We start from the raw sequence: 18741 nt of genomic DNA, 5'->3' as shown, positions 1-18741 counted from the left end.
GCATGAAGAATTTAATATACTCAATGAAGATGTATTAGCACTTCTGTCTGAAGAAGAGGGAAACACTGATCAGCACGACTGGTTTGATCTTAAATCAACCAGCATTAAGGACTATATCAAGGCCACGGAGCAGTGGATGTTAAAAATTCGTCAAGATGCTGATACAGCAGAGAAAGATAAGGTTGACGATGAAGTCGGACCAGACGATAGCATTTCAGAGACTTCCGCCAGACCGAGCAAAAATCGAAAAGAAGGTAGCTCCGTTTCTGGACGCAGGTCAGTCGCTTCTACCACAAGCTTGGCGCGACGCATGAGAGCGGAGGCTGAACGGGCGGCGTTGATGGCACGCGCAGCATCTTTAGATGAGAAGCAAGCTCTCGAACGGGAAGAGGCCCAACTGCAGGTCCAAGAGGCCCAACTGCAGGCCCAACTGCAGGCCCAGCGGGCCCAGGTGCAGGCAAAGAAAGAACGGCTGGAGATGAAAACAGCTATCGAGGTCTCAGATGCCAGGTTGAGTGCGTACGAAGATTATGAAGGCTCACGGGACGGCGGGAGCCACTGCCAGTCAACGTTGCCACATAGAGTTGGATCCAGGGCACCTTCAAGAGTTACAACAGAGCCCGAAAGCAATTCCCCGGCATTACAGCGTGGAAGAGTGGCCTCTCCACTAACAGGAGCACGTGATGCTACCCCAGACGTCAGACGGTCTAGACTAGACCCTGCTGATGACCACCAGAGGCCTGAAGACACAGGGAGAAGCCTATACCGAGTGATGCAACGTCAGAACGAAATTACAGAGATGCTTGTAAAACAACAGAATCTGTTTCGACTCCCTCAAAGAGACATACCAGTGTTCCAAGGCGACCCACTCAAGTATAAGCCCTTCATCAGATCCTTTGAACAAGCCATTGACTCCAAGACAGAGAGCAGCAGTGATAAGTTGTACTACCTGGGACAGTACACCAGTGGTAAACCACAAGACCTGGTCAGAAGCTGTGAACACGAGACCGGACCGGGGATACATAGAAGCCAGGAAGTTGCTGCAGGAGCACTATGGTAACGAGCTGAAGATAGCCACTGCATATATCGAAAAGGCTACCAAGTGGCCACAGATCAGATCGGAAGACGGAGAGGCATTGAACGCATATGTTCTCTTCCTCATAGGATGTCACAACACCATGGAGGATGTTGAATTCATGGAAGAGATGGACAATCCTACGACTATGAGAATCGTCATCTCTAAGCTTCCTTACAGGATGAGAGAACAATGGAGAAGAACAGCCTTTGAGATAATGGAGAGACGGAAAAGTAGAGCCAGGTTTGCAGACTTAGTGAATTTCATAGACAAACAGGCTAAAATTGCTAGGGACCCATTGTTTGGAAACATCCAGGATGTCAGCCCGACCACCGATGGAAGAGTGAAAGCCAAGCCTGCTGAATCAAAGACTCTCAGGAAAGGTGGTTCCAGGGGAAGCAGCTTTGCAACTATCGTCACTCAGGCCGAGGAAGAAAGGCCCCAGAACTCGTCTCCCAAAAAGAGCAGCACAGTGACGCCTGCTAATCCTTTCAGAAGCCATGCTTATTCTGCCAGAAGAATCATACATTGGATTTCTGCAGCGACATCAAAGCACAGCCACATAAGGACAGAATCGAATTCCTGAAGTACAACGGCCTATGTTTTGGATGTCTCTCTCAGGGGCACCCGAGTAGAAACTGTAAGCAAAGAACAACATGCAGAGAGTGCACTCGGAAACATCCCAGTCTGCTGCATATCCATAAAGAAGAACAAGTCTCTAAGAAGAGTGAAGAAAACAATACCGACGAGAAGGTTGTTTCAAGTGCTCTGGTGTCGCTAGAACCAGAGACTTGTGGACTCACTGGGGCCGGTGACAGTATTCTTGCCATCGTACCAGTAAGGATCAAGTCTAAGAGGAGTGAGAAGGTTGTGGAGACTTACGCCTTCATGGATCCAGGTAGTTCAGCAACGTTCTGCACAGAATCACTCATGCGACAGCTGAACGTTAGAGGCAGAAGAACAGAAATCCTATTACGCACCATGGGTCATGAGAAGTCAATGCAAAGTTATATCCTGTCAGACCTAGAAGTGTGCGGACTTGAAGAGAAGGACTTCATAGACCTGCCTAATGTTTTCACACAGAGGGAGATTCCTGTTAGAATAGGGAACCTAGCCCTGCAGAAGGATGTGGATAGATGGCCCTACCTAGAAAAGGTGCGTCTCCCATACATTGAAGCAGAAATTGGCCTATTAATTGGAACCAATGCCTACAAAACTATGGAGCCATGGCAGGTGATAAACAGCAAGGATGACGGACCCTACACCGTCAGGACAGCCCTTGGATGGGTAATCAATGGACCGGTAAGGAGAGATGATGGCCACAAGTCGAACAAGGAGGAACGACAAAACGTCACAGTTAATCGCATCTCTATCGCAAGCATTGAAGAGCTGTTGATACAGCAGTTCAACGCAGACTTCTCAGAACGCAGCTGTGAGGAAAAGACAGAGATGTCACAAGAAGACCATCAGTTCATGGGTTTGATGACAAGGTCTACACAGTTCATTGATGGCCACTGTCACATTGGTTTGCCACTGAGAAGACAGACCGCGAAGATGCCGAACAATCGCTGCATAGCAGAGCAACGCGCCATCAGTCTAAAGAGAAAGCTGAACAAGAACCCCGACTTTCACGAAGACTACAAAGACTTCATGAGAAACATCATAGCGAAAGGCTATGCTGTAAAAGTGCCCGAAGAACAGTTGAACAGAGACGATGGAAGGGTCTGGTACATTCCTCATCACGGGGTGTATCACCCAAAGAAGAAAAAGATCCGTGTAGTGTTTGACTGCGCCGCCTCATTCAGAGGAACTTCATTGAATGACCAGCTGCTTCAAGGTCCTGATCTTACTAATACCCTCATTGGCGTCTTGACTAGGTTTAGACAAGAGCTCGTTGCCATGATGGCAGACATAGAATCAATGTTCTACCAAGTCAGAATCCCTGACGAAGATGCTGATCTTCTGCGTTTCCTTTGGTGGCCAGATGGCGACGTTAGTGAAGCGATGGTGGAATGTAGAATGGCCGTACACCTGTTTGGAGCCACATCATCTCCCAGCTGTGCAAGCTACGCTCTCAGAAAAACTGCAGAAGATGGCAAGGGCAAAGCACCATCCGAGGCTGTGGAGACAATCTTCAGAAACTTTTATGTCGATGACTGTCTGAAGTCCGTGTCAACAGAAGACGATGCCATCGCACTGTCAAGAGACCTTAGAACTCTGTGTTCGAATGGAGGATTCCATCTGACTAAGTGGATAAGCAACAGCAGAGCAGTTCTAGCTTCTATCCCAGAAAAGGAAAGAGCCACTGAAGTCAAAGATCTGGACCTGAGCCACGATGTCCTTCCTATCGAGAGAGCTCTTGGTGTACAATGGTGCATCGAGTCAGACACGTTCAACTTCAGGATAATGGTGAACGAAAGACCATCCACAAGGCGAGGGATTCTCTCCGTGGTCAGTTCCATCTACGACCCTCTCGGATTCCTGGCACCACTCATTCTGCCGGTGAAGCTGATGCTACGAGAGCTGTGTAGAGACAAGAGAGGATGGGATGAAGATATCCCAGAAGGTCAAGCTCAGAGATGGCACAGATGGCTGACAGATTTGCAACAACTTTCTAGCTTCAACGTCAGTAGATGCATCAAGCCCGCGAGTTTTGGAGTTACAAAGACGGCTCAACTACATCATTTCGAGGACGGCTATGGCACGGCTACCTACCTCTTGCTGACAAATCAACAGGGCCAGAAACATTGTGCCTTCCTCATGGGAAAATCCAGGGTGGCTCCGCTGAAGCAGGTCACCATCCCGAGACTGGAATTGACGGCAGCGGTTGTTGCAGTTAAAGTTGACCAGGTGATGCGTAAAGAGTTACAGCTCCCATTAGAAGAATCTGTCTTCTGGACGGATAGCACGACGGTGCTGAAGTATATAGAGAATGAGAAGATACGCTTCAAGACCTTCGTAGCAAACAGAATCTCATCCATTAGAGAAGCTACACAACCATCTCAATGGAGGTATGTAAACACCTCATTAAACCCAGCAGATCAAGCCTCACGGGGATTGAAGGCTGAAAACTTCATGAGGAGTGAAACTTGGATACAAGGCCCAAGTTATCTGCTGGAAACAGAGAGATCATGGCCAGAAAGACCAGATATGCCAAGTCAGATTACTGAAGACGACGTCGAAGTCAAGAGATCAGTCACAGTAAATTTCATAACTACGAAAGAGAACTTTGACACAGTGAACAAGCTTGTTAACCATTTCTCAGGATGGCACCAGTTGAGGAAAGCAGTTGCATGGTTTCTAAGGTTGAAAGAGTTGCTGCTACACCTGAGCGGTAAGAGAAAAGAGTACCGAGCCACTATCAGTCAGTCTGAAAGTAACCCTGATAAGCAGAGAATGCTTCTACAGCAGTATATGCATCAGCACAAGACCACATTAAGCAAGAATTCATTGACCGTGGAGGATTTGGCCAAGGCTGAGAAGGAGATAGTTTGCTTCAGTCAAAGTCAAAGATACCCAGAAGAAACCGAAGCTCTACAGCAAAATACTCCAATCAAGAAAGGTAGTCATATCTACAAGCTGGACCCTACACTGCAAGATGGAGTACTGAGGGTGGGAGGGAGACTAAACAAATCTGCTATGCCAGAGGAGGCCAAGCATCCTGCTATCCTTTCTAAGGACCTCCGGGTTGCTACTCTCATTCTTCAGCATATACACCAGAGTATTGGACACAGTGGGAGGAATCACGTGCTTGCGAAGCTAAGACAAAGATACTGGATTCCAGGAGCTAATTCCGTAATAAGAAAAATACTCTCTGAATGTATTGTTTGCAGACGGTTACACGCTAGAGCTGGGGAGCAGAAAATGGCAGACCTGCCTGAAGACCGTTTGTTACCAGACAAGCCCCCATTTACAAACGTAGGGGTGGACTATTTCGGGCCTTTCGAGGTAAAGCGAGGACGGAGCCTTGTCAAGAGATATGGTGTGCTTTTCACTTGTTTGACCATCAGAGCAGTTCATATTGAGGTGGCACACACGCTTGACACTGATTCCTGTATTAACGCCTTGCGGCGCTTTGTCTGTAGAAGAGGACAGGCGTCCATTATGCGTTCTGATAATGGCACTAATTTCGTCGGAGCGGAGAGAGAACTACGGGAAGCTATTGAAGGTTGGAATCAGCTTAAAATACAGGAAGCCATGATGCAAACAGGAATTAAGTGGATCTTCAATCCTCCGGCTGCATCCCACCACGGAGGTGTCTGGGAAAGACAGATACGCACCGTAAGAAAACTACTCAGTTCTGTACTGAAGCAGCAAGCGCTGGACGACGAGGGACTCCAAACCGTTCTGTGCGAGGTCGAAGCCATCATTAATGACCGACCGATAACTAAGACATCAGATGATCCCAATGACATCGAAGCCCTGACTCCGAACCACCTGTTGTTGTTGAAAACACAGCCAGCCATGCCCCCGGGAGTCTTCAAAAAGGAAGATCTGTATGTCCGTCGGAAGTGGAGGCAAGTTCAGTATATGTCAGACCTCTTCTGGACCAGATGGACAAGAGAATACTTACCTCTGCTACAGGAGCATCAAAAATGGTCCAAAATAAAGAGGAACTTCATCGTCGGAGACATTGTCTCAATTGTGGATGATTCAGCCCCTAGAAATTCTTGGTTGATGGGAAAAATAATTAAGACCATGCCAGACTCCAGAGGCGTCGTTCGTCGCGTCTGTTTGCAAACCAAGACCAGTACCCTGGAGAGACCGATCACAAAGCTCTGCCTGCTACAAGAAGCAGTGTGAAAAGCTCCTGAACGAAAGAAAAAAGTGGACACTTGTATTGTAAATATGTTGAACTCATTAGTTTATGACTCTTAATGTTTGAGTAATTGATATGCTTCATGTGCCTAGTCAATTAGGGGCCGGAATGTAAGAGCCATAAAAGCTTAAGAAAATACTTTCAAATAGTGGCTAAATGGCATAATACAGTTAATTTACCTGAACGACTTATTGTATTAAGAAACCCCCTATTTTCTTGCTCCAGTAGTATAGTCCGACACCCCCTTCATTCTTGCCACAATGGAACAGTCCCTAAGCCACACATGGGTGCAGCCATCTTACAGTTTTAAACTGCACGTGGTGAAAGAGGCAGAAGCTGTGAGGTTTGGAGCAGTACAGTTTTTGACTGTGTTCGTTTATACGTGTTTGCTTTGTAATTCTGTTTGTTAAGTGTTATAGTAAACCGTTTAAAAGACAAAGCTACGTTTGGGAACGTTTTATTTCGACACGCGTCTACTCGATGTTAAAAGCCCCACAGCCCAGTGGCCTGCCTGTTTGGAAACTAAGAAGCACCACTACAGATAAATTACTGAGAGGGTTGACGTGGGTAGTGTGGTTGATGTGTGTATTGACTTTCAAAAGGAGTTTGATAAAGTACCACATAATAGACTCGTTAGCAAAATTAAAGCCCATGGGATTAAATGGGATAGTGGCAGCATGTATACAAAATTGGCTAATGGACAGAAAGTAGAGAGTAGTGGTGAACGGTTGTTTTTCAGACTAGAGTGAAGTATACAGTGGTGTCCCCCAAGGGTTGGTATTAGGACCACTGCTCTTTTTGATATATATTAATGACCTGGACTTGGATATACAGGGCATAATTTCAAAGTTTTCTGATGAAACAAAACTCAGAAATGAAGTAAACAATGAGGGGCAGTGACCGGCGGCAGTTAAAAGCGGCGGCAGATTCAAATTGGCGGCAGTTGCGAGGTGAGGCCCGATCAGAGCATCGGACCTGTGAAGGGGCAGTGACCGGCGGCAGTTAAAAGCGGCGGCAGTTGCGAGGTGAGGCCCGATCAGAGCATCGGACCTGTGAAGGGGCAGTGACCGGCGGCAGTTAAAAGCGGCGGCAGATTCAAATCGGCGGCAGTTGCGAGGTGAGGCACACCAAATCAACAGCAGAGGAGAGAGGTAAAAAGTAATCAGAGTGTGACGTCACCAGGGAGCAGGTAAGTGATTGGTTGGTGAGTATTTCTCTTTTTTAAACTTTAACTCTGTAGTTTATAGTTACTAGGGTCTTTTCTGGTGTAGCAGGGACTGTTGGTAGACTATACAAGCGCCTTAGAGATATTTTTAATTGGTGGTAGTAAATTAATTTAAATTAAGTAAAGGGAAGGTCATGCCAGGTGAGCCCAGCCCCGTGAAATGCTCCTCTTGCTCTATGTGGGAATTCAGGGACCCCGGTGCCCCTGATGACCACGTGTGCCAGAGATGCATCCATCTGCAGCTACTAGCAGACCGCATTGAGGCGCTGGAGCTGCGGGTGGATGGGTTGTTGAGCATTCACGATGCTGAGAGGGTCGTGGATAGCACGTTTAGTGAGTTGGTCACACCGCAGGGAAGGGCTGCACAGGAAGACAGGAAATGGGTGACCACCAGGCGGAGCAATAGAAGCAGGCAGGTAGTGCAGGAGACCCCTGTGACCATTCCCCTCTCAAACAAGTATACCGCTTTGGATACTGTTGGGGGGGATGACTCACCAGGGGAAGGCAGCAGCAGCCAACTTCCTGGCACTGGGGGTGCTCCTGCTGCCCAGGAAGGGGGGAAAAAGAGTGGGAGAGCAATAGTGGTAGGGGATTCTATAGTAAGGGGAACAGATAGGTGTTTCTGTGGCCGTAGACGTGAATCCAGGATGGTTTGTTGCCTCCCTGGTGCCAGGGTCAAGGATATCACTGAGCGGCTGCAGGGCATTCTGGAGGGGGAGGGTGAACACCCAGAGGTCGTGGTCCACATTGGTACCAACGACATAGGTAAAAAGAGGGATGAGGTCCTGCAGCAAGAATTTAAGGAGCTAGGTGAAGGATTAAAGAGCAGGACCTCAAAGGTTGTAATCTCTGGATTACTCCCCGTGCCACGTGCTAGTGGGTATAGGAATAGGAAGATAGAACAGATGAATGCGTGGCTAAAGGGATGGTGCAGGGGGGAGGGCTTTAGTTTCCTGGATCACTGGGTCTGCTTCTGGGAAAGGTGGGACTTGTACAAGTCGGACGGTTTACACCTGAACCAGAGGGGAACCAATATCCTTGCGGGGAGGTTTGCTAGCACTGCTGGGGGGGGTTTAAACTAACTTGGCAGGGGGATGGGGTACAGAGTGGAGCTATAGTAGGGGGTGATTTACAGCCAAATACAGAGGAAAAAACAAGTCAGCTGGGAAGGCAGAGCAAATATGTAAAGGCAAAAGGGAATATGGCAGGGCTGGAAGGCATTTATTTTAATGCAAGGAGTCTTGCAAATAAGGTGGATGAACTGAAGTTGTTGTTGAACACATGGGAGTACGATATTGTTGCTATCACGGAGACATGGTTGAGGGAGGGTCAGGACTGGCAGCTCAATATTCCGGGGTATAGAATCTTCAGGCGAGACAGAGGGGGGTGTAAAAGGGGAGGGGGTGTTGCAATATTAATTAAGGAGTCAATTACTGCTGTAAGGAGGGACGATATATTAGCGGGTTCCTCTAATGAGGCCATATGGGTAGAACTTAAAAACAAAAAGGGGGCAAGCACTTTGCTGGGAGTGTACTATAGGCCCCCAAACAGTCAGGGGGAGATAGAGGAACAGATATGTAGGCAAATCTCAGAGAAGTGCGAAAATAATAGGGTAATAATAGTGGGGGATTTCAACTTCCCCAATATAAATTGGGATAGTCAGAGTGTGAAAGGCTTAGAGGGTGCAGAATTCTTAAAGTGCATCCAGGAGAGCTTTTTGAGCCAACATGTAGAAAGTCCTACAAGAGAGGGGGCGGTACTGGACCTAATTCTGGGGAATGTAGCCGGGCAAGTGGTGGAAGTATCAGTAGGAGAGCATTTTGGCGACAGTGACCATAATTCGGTGAGATTTAAGGTGGTCATGGAAAAAGACAAAGACGGCCCGGAAATAAGGGTTCTAAATTGGGGGAAGGCCGATTTTAATATGATAAGGCAGGATCTGGCCAAAGTGGACTGGGAGCAGCTACTTATAGGAAAATCCACATCAAAACAGTGGGAGACTTTCAGAAGGGAAATAGAGAGAGTACAGCGCCAACATGTTCCTGTAAAGGTCAAGGGTGGGACCAACAAGCAAAGGGAACCTTGGCTGACAAGGGATATACAAAAATGCATTAGAAATAAAAGGGGGGCTTTTGGCAGTTACAAAAGACTAAAGACGAAAGAAGCCCTAGAGGAGTATAAAAAGTGCAGGGGCATACTTAAAAAAGAAATTAGGAGGGCGAGGAGGGGCCATGAAATAACACTGGCGAGCAAAATAAAGGAAAATCCTAAGATGTTTTATAAGTATATTAAGGGCAAGAGGATAACCAGGGAAAGGGTAGGGCCCATTAGGGACCAAAGTGGCAATCTGTGTGTAGAGCCAGATGATGTAGGCGGGGTTTTAAATGAATTTTTTGCATCTGTGTTCACTATGGAGAAAGACGATGCAGACATAGAAATCGGGCAAGGGGACTGTGACATACTTGAACATATTAGCATCGAGAGGGAGGAGGTGCTAGCGGTTTTAGCAGGCCAAAAAGTGGATAAATCCCCAGGCCCGGACGAGATGTATCCCAGGCTGCTGTGGGAGGCAAAGGAGGAGATTGCAGGGGCTCTGACACAAATTTTCAGAACCTCTCTGGCCACAGGGGATGTACCAGAGGACTGGAGAACAGCTAATGTAGTACCATTATACAAGAAGGGTAGCAGGGATAAACCAGGGAATTACAGGCCAGTGAGCCTAACATCTGTGGTAGGGAAATTATTGGAAAAAATTCTGAGGGACAAAATTAGTCTCCACTTGGAGAGGCAAGGATTAATCGGGGATAGTCAGCATGGCTTTGTCAAGGGTAAATCATGTCTGACAAATCTGATTGAATTTTTCGAGGGGGTGACTAGGGGGGTGGATGAGGGAAATGCTGTGGATGTGGTTTACATGGACTTCAGTAAAGCCTTTGACAAAGTCCCGCATAGGAGACTGGTCAAGAAGGTAAGAGCCCATGGGATCCAGGGTGCCTTGGCACGTTGGATCCTAAACTGGCTGAGTGGCAGGAGGCAGAGGGTGATGGTCGAAGGTTGCTTTTGTGACTGGAAGCCTGTGTCCAGTGGGGTACCTCAGGGATCGGTGCTGGGTCCCTTGTTGTTTGTGATCTACATAAATGATTTGGATGAGAATGTAAAAGGTATGATCAGCAAGTTCGCAGATGACACGAAAATTGGTGGGGTGGTCAATTGCGAGGAGGAAAGCCTTAGGCTACAGGACGATATAAACGGGTTGGTCAGATGGGCGGAAAAGTGGCAAATGGAATTTAACCCTGAAAAGTGCGAGGTGATGCATTTTGGACGGACAAATAAGGCAAGGGAATACACAATGAGTGGTAGGACCCTAGGAAGTACAGAGGGTCAGAGGGACCTTGGTGTACATGTACATAGATCCCTGAAGGCAGCGGAACAGGTAGATAAGGTGGTTAAAAAGGCATATGGGATACTTGCCTTCATTAGCCGAGGCATAGAATATAAGAGCAGGGAGGTTATGATGGAGCTGTACAAAACGCTGGTGAGGCCACAGCTGGAGTACTGTGTGCAGTTCTGGTCGCCTCACTATAGGAAGGATGTGATTGCTTTGGAGAGGGTGCAGAGAAGATTCACCAGGATGTTACCTGGGATGGAGCGCCTCAGCTATGAAGAAAGACTAAACAGGCTGGGGTTGTTTTCCTTGGAGCAAAGAAGGCTGAGGGGGGACCTGATTGAGGTATACAAAATGATGAGGGGCATAGATAGGGTAGACAAAGAGGAACTTTTCCCCTTAGTAGGGGGGTCAATAACAAGGGGGCATAGATTCAGGGTAAGGGGCAGGAGATTTAGAGGGGATTTGAGGAGGAACTTTTTCACCCAGAGGGTGGTTGGAATGTGGAACTCAATGCCCAAAAGGGTGGTAGAGGCAGGAACCCTCACAACATTCAAGAAGCATTTGGATGAGCACTTGGAATGCCATTGCATACAAGGCTATGGACCAAATGCTGGAAAATGGGATTAGACTGGACAGGGATGGATGGGCGGCGCAGACACGATGGGCCGAAGGGCCTCTTTCTGTGCTGTAAAACTCTATGACTCTATGAGGGTAGCAACAGACTTCAGGAGGACAGACAGACTGGTGAAATGGGCAGATGGATGGCAGATGAAATTTAACACAAGTGTGAAGTGATACATTTTGGCAGGAAGAATGAGGAGAGGCAATATGAACTACATGGTAAAATTTTAAAGGTGTAGGAACAGAGACACCTAAGGGTGTATGTACACAAATCTTTGAAGGTGGCAGGACAAGTTGAGAAGGCTATTAAAAAAGCATGAGACCTTTGGCTTTATTAATAGAGGCATAGAGTACAAAAGCAAGGAAATTATGTTAAACTTTTATAAAACACTGGTTAGGCCTCAGCTGGAGTATTGTGTTCAATTCTGGGCACCACACTTTAGGAAGGATGTCAAGGCCTTGGAGAGGTGCAGAAGAGATTTACTAGAATGGTATCAGGGATGTGGGACTTCAGTTATGTGGAGAGACTGGAGAAGCTGGCGTTGTTCTTCTTAGATCAGAGACAGTTAAGAGATTTGACAGGTGTTCAAAATAAATGGTTTTGATAGTGTAAATAAAAGGAGAAACTGATTGGCAAAAAGAACCAAAGGCAACATGAGGAATAATTTTTTTAAATGTAAATGCAGTGAGTTATGATGATCTGGAATGCGCTGCCGGAAAGGGTGGTGGAAGCAGATTTAATACTAACTTTCAAAAGGGAATTGGATAAATACTTGAAGGGAAAACTTTACAGGGCTATGGGGAAAGAGCAGGGGAGTGGGACTAATTCGATAGCTCTACCATAGAGCCGGCACAGGCATAATGGGCCGAATGGCCTCCTTCTGTATTGTATCATTCTATGATTCTAAAAGCATCTTAGACTCGAACAAGAGGCTACCATTCATTGCCAGGGAGTACAAGACACATTTAGGAATAGTGTCTTAATGCGAGGAGCATTCGTAATAAGATGGATGAATTAGCTGCGCAAATAGATGTAAACTGATGATATAATTGGGATTACGGAGACATGGCTCCAGGGTGACCAAGACTGGGAATTCAACATCCAGGGGTATTCAATATTCAGGAAGGACAGGAAAAAAGGAAAAGGAGGTGGGGTAGCATTGCTGGTTAAAGAGGAGATTAACACAATAGTAAGGAAGGATATTAGCTCTGATGATCTGGAATCTGTATGAGCAGAGCTGAGAAATACCAAGGGGCAGAAAACGTTAGTGGGAGTTGTATACAGACCCCCAAACAGTAATGCTGAGGTTGGGGATGGTATTAAATGGGAAATTAGAGACGCGTGCAATAAGGGCACAGCAGTCATCATGGGTGACTTTAATCTACATATAGATTGGGCTAACCAAATTAGTAACAATACTGTGGAGGAGGAATTCCTACAGTGTATACAGGATGGTTTCCTGGACAAATGTGTCGAGGAACAGCACCTCATCTTCCGATTAGGCACTTTACAGTCTTCCGAGCTCAATATGGAGTTCAACAATTTCAGATCATAACCTCGGCCCCCATTACATTTTTACTTATTTTTTTATCCACACCTTAGTTTTGGCCCTTTTTCCCCCCCACCCTTTTTTTTCCTCTCCCACATGGCAGCTGTCTCCCATTCTGCCAGCGCATTTCACACCTAATCTAGAGCTGTCTTTTGTCTCCACTAGTCCTATCACCATCTCGTCTCGTTTTGAATACCACTTAATGTCTCTTCACTTCTCTTTTGTTCTTTCCCAGCCTGGCTTATTAATCTATTTCATTTCCTGTGCTTTTATAGTCTTGACAAAGGGTTTGACCCGAAACATTGACTCTATTTTCTCTCCACGGATGTTGCCTGGCCTGCTGAGTTTTTCTAGCATTTTCTGTTGTTATTTCGGATTTCCAGCATCTGCAGTATTTTGCTATCGTACTAGAGATCAGGCCATCTTAGACTGGGTATTATGTAATGAGAAAGGATTAATTAGCAATCTTGTTGTGCGAGGCCCCTTGGGGAGGAGCGATCATAATATGAGAGAATTCTTCATTAAGATGGAGAGTGAAGTAGTTGACTCAGAGACTACTGAGAAGGAAACTACGATGGTATGAGGCACGAGTTGGCTAGGATGGATTGGGGAACGTTACTTAAAGGGTTGACGGTGGATAGGCAATGGCAAACATTTAAAGATCGTATGAACTACTGAATTTGTTCATTCCAATTTGGCATAAAAATAAAACAAAAAAGGTGACTCAACTGTGGTTAACAAAGGAAATTAGGGATAGCATAAGATCCAAGGAGAGAATATATAATTTGGCCAGAAAAAGCAGCAAACTTGAGGATTGGGAGCAGTTTAGGATTCAGCAAAGGAGGGCAAAGGGATTAATTAAGAGGGGGAAAATAGATTATGAGAGTAAGCTTGCAGGGAACATAAAAACTGACTGTAAAAGCTTCTATAGATATGTGAAGAGAAAGATTGGTGAAGTCAGAATCAAGGGAATTTATAATGGGGAACAAAGAAATGGCAGACTAATTAAATACATACTTTGGTTCTGTCTTCACAAAGGAGGACACAAATAATCTCCCAGAGATGTCAGGGAACATAGAGTTTAATGAGGGAGGAATTGAATGAAATCAGTATTTGTAGGGAAATGGTGTTAGGGAAATTGACGGGATTGAAGGCCGATAAATCCCCAGGGCCTGATAGTCTACATCCTAGGTACTTAAGGAAGTGGCCCTAGAAATAGTAGATGCATTGCTGGTCATCTTCCAAAATTCTAGAGACTCGAACAGTTCCCATGGATTGGAGGATAGCTAATGTAACCCCACTATTTAAAAAGGGTGGTAGAGAGAAAACGGGGAATTATAGACCGGTAAGCCTGACATCGGTAGTGGGGAAAATGCTAAAGTCCATTATAAAAGATGTAATAACAGAGCACTTGGAAAACAGTGACAGGATCGGACAAAGTCAACATGGATTTACAAAAGGTAAATCATGCTCGACTAATCTACTGGAATTTTTTGAGGATGTAACTGGTAGAATAGATAAGGGAGAACCAGTGGATGTGGTGTATTTGGACTTTTAGAAGGCTTTCGATAAGGTCCTGCATAAGAGATTAGCGTGTAAAGTTAAAGCACATGGGATTGGGGGGGTAAGGTACCGTCTTGGATAGAGAACTGGTTGGCAGACAGGAAGCAAAGAGTTGGAATAAACGGGTCTTTTTCCGAGTGGCAGGCAGTGACTAATGGGGTACCGCAGGGATCGGTGCTAGGACCCCAGCTGTTCACAATATATATACGATCTAGACGAGGGAACTAGATGTAATATCTCCAAGTTTGCAGACGGCACAAAGCTGGGTGGGCGTGTGTGCTGTGAGGAGGATGCAGAGAAACTCCAGTACAAATTGGACAGGTTGGGTGATTATACTGCATTTGCCATGCATCTGCCCAATGTGGATAAATGCGAGGTTATCCACTTCGGTAGCAAAAGCAGGAAGACAGATTATTATCTGAACGGCAATAGATTGGGAAAAGGGGAAGTACAACGAGACCTGGGTGTCCTTGTGCACCAGTTGCTGAAAGTAAGCATGCAGGTGCAACAGGCGGTTAAGGCGGCAAATGGTATGTTGGTCTTCATAGCGAGAGGATTTGAGTACAGGAGCAAGGATATCCTGCTGCAGTTGTACAGGGCCTTGGCGAGACCACAGCTTGAGTATTGTGTGCAGTTTTGTTCGACTTATCTGAGGAAGGATGTTCTTGCCATGGAGAGAGTGCAGCGAAGATTCACCAGACTGATACCTGGTATGGCAGGACTGACATATGAGGAGAGATTGGGTCCATTAGGCTTATACTTGCTAGAGTTTAGAAGAATGAGAGGGGATCTCATTGAAACTTATAAAATTCTAACAGGACTAGACAGACTAGATGCAGGAAGGATGTTCCCGATGGTGTGGGAGTCCAGAACCAGGGGTCACAGTCTAAGGATAAGGGGTAGGCCATTTAGGACAGAGATAAAGGAGGAATTTCTTCACCCAGAGTGGTGAACCTGTGAAATTCTCTGCCACACAGGGCAGTTGAGGCCAATTCATTAAATATATTCAAGAAGGAGTTGGATATATTTATTGAGGCTAAAAGGATCAAGGGATATGGGGAGAAAGCAGGGACAGGGTACTGAGTTTGGATGATCAGCATGATCTCATTAAATGGCGGAGCAGGCTCGAGGGGCCGAATGGCCTACTCCTGCTCCTAGTTTCTATGTTTAGTTCTGTTGCATGGAAATAGGATCAAGTATAGGATGGATACTGAACATTGCCCTACAAAGTACCTGGTACTTACCATTAGAGCTAGTAGCAGCATCTTGTGACAGAATTAAGCACTACATTTAGATTAAGGTATGAAGATTTTTGTCTGGTCTGTTGCCTGAAATCAGTAACCCCTCCCACAAAAGGAGAGTTAGCTGTCTGAATTGATCCATTAGAACATACAGGGAATTGGTGCCTTAACACAGCTTTGATTCACATTCCTATGAATATGGTGTCAAATTAAAAAGGTGTTTTACAGGCTTGTTATAATTTAAGCTGCAGGTATGCCCAACATTCCATCAACTGCATAGCAGAAGATTGTGGCAAGAATTTGGGGGATTTTCCCTAGTTTCTTGCAGATATTGTGGGATTTTGTGTACAAGCTTCGATACTCAACTTCTAAATTAGGATTATTAATATTGCTCACTTCACGGAGGCACTCCTCTATTCATGCTGGAACTCTACCCTGATGAGGAAAATCCAGCCCATGGTCAGCTATATTTTTTTTTATTTAAAAAAAGCACATTTCAAGCTTACCTTAGCTAACTGTGTCCATGTCGTAAAATCAGCTTCCTGTTCCATTCTAATATACATAATGTAGATTTTTCCTTCAGTGTCTGGAATAAAACTATCTTCACAGGGGTTTTTGCTGTGGTCTAGAACCTTGGCTTCACTGTAGGAATAATAACCAATTAGCAGCAGTAACCCGGGGTAGTCTACAGAAACAGAGAAACATTGTGTGCGAGGGTAAATTAATTTTATTTAGTTGAATATTACAGGACAAATTGATCAACACCAGCTTTTGGGGTGACAAGTCTTTTAACCAAGACCTACTAAACTTGACCTCTGCTTAATAATTGGCACACCAAGTGAGACAACACTCACTTTAGAAATGTTTAAAATGAAGAAAAAAAAAATGTACAATACAGTAGCTGAAAACTGATTTTAAAACCTGCACTCTTATTGGGTACAAATACTCAGCAGGAAATATGGTCAGAAGCAAAAGGAAAGAAAGCAGGAAGATAGTTTTATACTTCAATGAAACAACAGTCTTACCTTAACAGTTTGTGAATTTCAGTCTCATAGGCATCCTTTTTCAGACTGTAAAAGGGGTTAAATTTGAGTCCATGAGCACATCAAAGATATTTTATCAACCATTTAAAAATGTTTCAAACTAAGAAATCATTAGTATAAAATGTAAAAGCTACACACACTTTGATCTAGCTACAAGTAATCAATTAAAACCCGGTTTAAAAAAAAAGGAGGTTTTAAAAAGTCAGCACGTACGATCTTTTAAAATATGCACAGGAGTACTCAGCATACATGGGAAGAGAGGGAGCGAAGAAAGGGCGGGAGCTCGATCAAAGCATTACACATACCTATCTACATTTTTGAGCTGCACACTTGGAACAGTGTTGAGCTTGTGTTTCTTGAAGTAGGCTTCCTTCAAAAAAAGATGAGAATTTTTAAATGTGTGTTCCATTTGCAACGTTTCTTCTGAATTGCATAATTTCTGTTTCATATATATTTGTAATGAATCTAGCAGGGCTACTGGTCCAAATGTACATGAAAGCATGATTTACTTTATTCTTTTAATCCTTACCCACTCACAACTCAATCAAGGAATAATTATTCACATAAAACATTTCCCTAAAGTTACGTAACACTGATGTAAAAAAAAAAACACCCTAATCAATGTATGAAGTGGTTATTGATTTAAAAACAATACTGTTAAGAGTGTTATGTGCAAAAGCCAACAAACCAGGAAGGTCACAGCTTATCTCAGCTGCAGTACAATTGGCCTGATCATCCCTCAAGTATCCTGTCAGAGCAGTTTTACATTAATAGTGTTACTATTACAAAACTACCCATTACTCACGTGGAAATAACCATTCATATTGAGTCCAACAATGCCAAAATGATACGATCTCGATACATCTGGGATGATACACTCCCGACCTTTTCTTTGCTCAGGCATTCTCACCCACATGTCCCAGTCCCAGAGCTGTAAAGTCAGAAATGAAGATCAAAGAATTTCTTCAAATACAGTATCGAGACATCTAGCAATTTTTGCACGTTCTCCAGTTCTCGGTGCCAAATAACATACCCGAGCTGCAGGGGTGCACAGGCTACTTGTCCTGACCCCATTTCAATGCCAATCAGACTCGTGCACTACCCGCAATAAGGAAGCCATTCAAATGACAAACTCCTCAGTTATTTTCTTTGGAGAATGGAGAATGTGAATTCACATGTTAGTATACCACCATATCTGAAGATTTGAAAAAACTATGTCTCTTCAAGTTCAATTTCTATACAGTTGCCAAGTTATTGAGGCAAATTAAGCTCCAAAGAAAAATTTACTTTTGTCTGTATTCTTGAATAGCGCACAATGGTTAAGGAAATTTAAAAAAATACACCAAGCACTGGGTAGAAACAAATCTGCAGTTAATGAGGAAATATTTGTAAAATAGTACCCATCTAGCCTAGAAATTAGTTAGTAATATTAGCAGATGCATTCTTTTCAAATCAAATCAAATCAACTTTTATTGTCATTGTTAGTGCACAAGTGCAGTACAACGAAATGTAGGCTTGCGGCTCCCGAGAGTGTACAATTTGGATTAGGACACTTAAACATTTCAACATACATTTGTACATATATATTAGCATAAATATGACCATAATAAAGTGCATCGGCAGATGTGCAGGCTTTAGTGTTTATTTGTGGAGTTCAGTAGGATGACAGCCCTGGGAAAGAAGCTGTTCCTAAATCTGGTCGTACGGGTGTGAATGCATCTGTAGCGTCTTCCAGATGGTAGGAGGGCGAACAGACTGTGGCTGGGGTGGGTAGGGTCTTTGATGATGGACCGTGCCCTCCGTAGGCAGCGTTTCTGATATATATGTTCTATGGTCGGTAGCCGGGTGCCGGTAATGCGTTGGGCAGTTTTGACTACCCGCTGCAGGGCTTTCCGGTCATGGGAGCTACAGCTGCCGTACCATACCGTGATAGTTTGTCAGGATGCTCTCTATAGTGCAGCGGTAGAAGTTAGAGAGGATCGGGGGTGACAGATTACATCCCTTCAGCCTCCTCAAGAAATATAGGCGCTGCTGGGCCTTCTTCACCAGAGAGGAGGTGTTGAGGGACCAGGAGAGGTCTTCCGTGATGTGGACTCCGAGAAACTTAAAGCTGGCCACCCTTTCCACCTCCGCCCCATTGATGTGGATGGGGGTGTGACTTCCGCCTTTGGACTTCCTGAAGTCCACGATTATTTCCTTTGTTTTCTTGGTGTTAA

The 18741-nt window shown here is 45.0% G+C and overlaps 1 protein-coding gene across 4 annotated transcripts in view; it reads right to left on the bottom strand.

Moving 5' to 3' along the window:
* pomgnt1 (protein O-linked mannose N-acetylglucosaminyltransferase 1 (beta 1,2-)) overlaps positions 1 to 18741 on the bottom strand; it is an 84975-nt gene that overhangs the window by 7252 nt on the left and 58982 nt on the right. For 3 of the 4 annotated variants that reach the window (XM_085983002.1, XM_085983003.1, XM_085983004.1), the window contains 4 exons: positions 17331 to 17456; positions 16831 to 16895; positions 16508 to 16552; positions 15989 to 16124 (listed from right to left, as the gene is read on the bottom strand). In XM_085983002.1, the coding sequence (XP_085839128.1) occupies positions 15989 to 16124; positions 16508 to 16552; positions 16831 to 16895; positions 17331 to 17456 (372 nt within the window). Of the gene's footprint in view, positions 1 to 15988; positions 16168 to 16507; positions 16553 to 16830; positions 16896 to 17330; positions 17457 to 18741 lie in introns of those variants that run through there. The other variant, XM_085983005.1, reaches the window with a different exon arrangement.

Source organism: Somniosus microcephalus, chromosome 3, assembly GCF_052327205.1.
Source record: "Somniosus microcephalus isolate GS21.2 chromosome 3, FLI_Smic_1.0, whole genome shotgun sequence".
NCBI lineage: Eukaryota > Metazoa > Chordata > Chondrichthyes > Squaliformes > Somniosidae > Somniosus > Somniosus microcephalus.
The sequence above is the reverse complement of the archived record's forward strand: the minus strand, read 5'-3'. Positions and strand labels throughout refer to the sequence as shown.